Source organism: Cebus imitator, unplaced genomic scaffold (genome assembly GCF_001604975.1).
Source record: "Cebus imitator isolate Cc_AM_T3 unplaced genomic scaffold, Cebus_imitator-1.0 Scaffold47, whole genome shotgun sequence".
Lineage (NCBI taxonomy): Eukaryota > Metazoa > Chordata > Mammalia > Primates > Cebidae > Cebus > Cebus imitator.
Window position 1 is genome coordinate 371,590 of NW_016107362.1, and position 2,676 is coordinate 374,265.

At 42.0% G+C, this 2,676-nt stretch overlaps 1 protein-coding gene across 2 annotated transcripts in view; it reads right to left on the bottom strand.

Annotated features, from left to right (window-relative positions):
- Positions 1-2,676, bottom strand: part of LIAS (lipoic acid synthetase) — a 19,883-nt gene that overhangs the window by 9,906 nt on the left and 7,301 nt on the right. For both annotated transcript variants that reach the window (XM_037738000.1, XM_017527257.2), the window contains one exon: positions 253-381. In XM_037738000.1, coding sequence (XP_037593928.1) covers positions 253-381 — 129 coding nt within the window. The remainder of the gene's footprint in view (positions 1-252; positions 382-2,676) is intronic.

Sequence of the window (2,676 nt, forward strand, 5' to 3'; positions counted from 1 at the left end):
TGGTCTCGATCTCTTGACCTCGTGATCCACCCGCCTCGGCCTCCCAAAGTGCTGGGATTACAGGCTTGAGCTACCGCGCCCGGCCCATTTTCTGATTTTTATGTAATAGATTGAGTTTGCCTAAAAAATAAAAAAGAATAGAGAGTTTACTCTGTAAAAGTCAATGACAAAGTTCACCCCTGGAAAAGGTGACAATATACAGCGTATTTTGACCCTCCTAACTTCCCAACGTTACTTTGTACAAGTATTCACCTCTGTAATTCTGGGACTGTTTCTACATTATGTGCATACACATCTAATCCTGACAGAGCAACTTTTTCTATTGCTTTGAGATTGCCTCGAAAATCAGGGGTAAGGCATTCCACAAGGATTTCTGGATTCCTAGGGGGAAAAAAGAGAAGTATCAAACAGAAAGAACTGACATACTTGTTGCTCAAAATAGAAATTATCAGTACTCATTCAGTATGTTTCAACACAGTAACCTTTAGAACTTTGCCAAGAAAAGTATGAACATACAGATGTTCATATGAACCATTATATGAAAAAAAAACCACAAGCAAAACATTAAATACTATGTACACAGTGGTTAAAACACACCTTTAGGCAAACAGAATAAACTCTGAAATTATGTAAGTAGACTTTCAAACCTAATTTGAGGTTTTAGAAAAATTAAATAATTGTAAGAAATTAAAACATGAAATATTAAAACATTAAATACAAAACTTTACTCTTTGGAAGTAAATTGAGATATTTCTCTTTTTTTTTGAGGCAGAGTCTTGCTCTGTTGCCAGACACCAGGCTGGAGTGCAGTGGCGCGATCTTGGCTCACTGCAACCTCTGTCTCCCAGGTTCAAGCAGTTCTCCTGCCTCAGCCTCCTGAGTAGCTGGGACTACAGATGCGTGCCACTATGCCCAGCTAATTTTTGTATTTTTAGTAGAGACAGTGTTTTACCATGTTAGCCACGATGGTCTCGATATCTTGACCTTGTGATCCACGTGCCTCGGCCTCCCAAGTGCTAGGATTACAGGCGTGAGCCACAGCACTCGGCCAAGATAGTTCTTAAATTCATCAAATCATACTCTCCTCCCTTCCGCTAGGCAAGTATTTCAAAAGTGCTATGGTTTTTAAAAACTATTTTCTGGGTTGCTGAGTCATGAGCTTTGTTAAACGAAGTATGAGCTAATATTAATCTTCCTATTTATATTGTGGCTATATCTATTCATCCAAGCATTATAATGTGAACTGGGTCACAGAGCTGTTCCCTTTGACACCAGCAAAAATGACTGAATCAGCTGACGATTGTTTCACAAACCCAATCGCAAAGTGTGAGTTGCTCCCTGAAAGAAAAGATGTGGAAAAGACCACATGTAACCACATGTATACCCTTATCATGAATATAAGAGATGTTCAAAGAACGTATCCTATAACTCTGTGTTGTTATTGTTTTTTATAAAATCAGGGTCTTGCTCGTGGCCCAGTGCATCATAGCTCACTGTAACTTTCAACTCCTGGGCTCAAGCAATCCTTCTGCCTCAGCCTCCCAAGCAGCTATTTTTTTTTTTTTTAATTTATTTTCTGTAGAGACAGCATCTCCCTGTGTTGCCCAGGCTGGTCTTCATCACCTGGCCTAAAGCAATCTTCCTGCTTTGGCCTCCCAAAGTGCTGGGACTACAGGAGTGAACTACTGTGCTTGGTTCTACTGTTTTTTTAAACTGCAAGCTGAGACTCACTGAAGCATGTAAAATAAACTTAGTGGGCTGCAAACAGATTTTTCAAAAGTTAACTATAGTAAAGAGGAAATAGAAAATACTGGAGAATCAAGCCAGGTGTGGTGGCTTACGACTGTAATCCCAGCACTTTGGGAGGTCGAGGTGGGTGGATCACAAGGTCAAGAGTTCGAGACCAGCCTGACCAACAGGGTGAAACACTGTCTCTAGTAAAAATACAAAACTTAGTCAGCCATGGTGGCAAGCACCTGTAATCCCAGCTACAGGGGATGCTGAGGCAGGAGAATCACTTGAATCCAGGAGGTGGAGGTTGCAGTGAGCCGAGATCACGCTATTGCACTCCAGCCTGGGCAACAGAGCGAGACTCAGTCTCAAAAAAATAAAAAAAGGAAAAAAAGAAAATACTGGGGAGTCATTGAAAAAATTTACTAAGCGTGCTTAGGCGCCAAACTAGTACTGAGCTGTAGAAAATTAGAATAATCCCAACACTTTGGGAGGGCGAGGCAAGAGTATTGCTTGAGGCTAGGAGTTTGAGACCAGCCTGGGCAACATAGCAAGATTCTGTCTCTAAAAAACACTTTAAAAAATTAGCCAAGCATGGTAGTATGTACCTGCAGTCCTAGCTACTTGGGAGGCTGAGGCAGTTGGATCACTTGAGGTCAGGAGTGGGAGACCAGCCTGTCCAATGTGGTGAAACCCTGTTTCTACTAAAAGCACAAAAATTAGCTGAGCTTGTGAGGCTGAGGCAGTTGGATCACTTGAAGTCAGGAGTTGGAGACCAGCCTGTCCAATATGGTGAAACCCTGTTTCTACTAAAAATTAGCTGAGCAGGATGGTGCTTGCCTGTAATCCCAGCTACTTGGGAGGCCTGAACCTAGAAGGCAGAGGTTGCAGTGAGATAGTGCCATTGCACTTCAGCCTGGGTGAAAGAGCAAGACCCTGACTTAA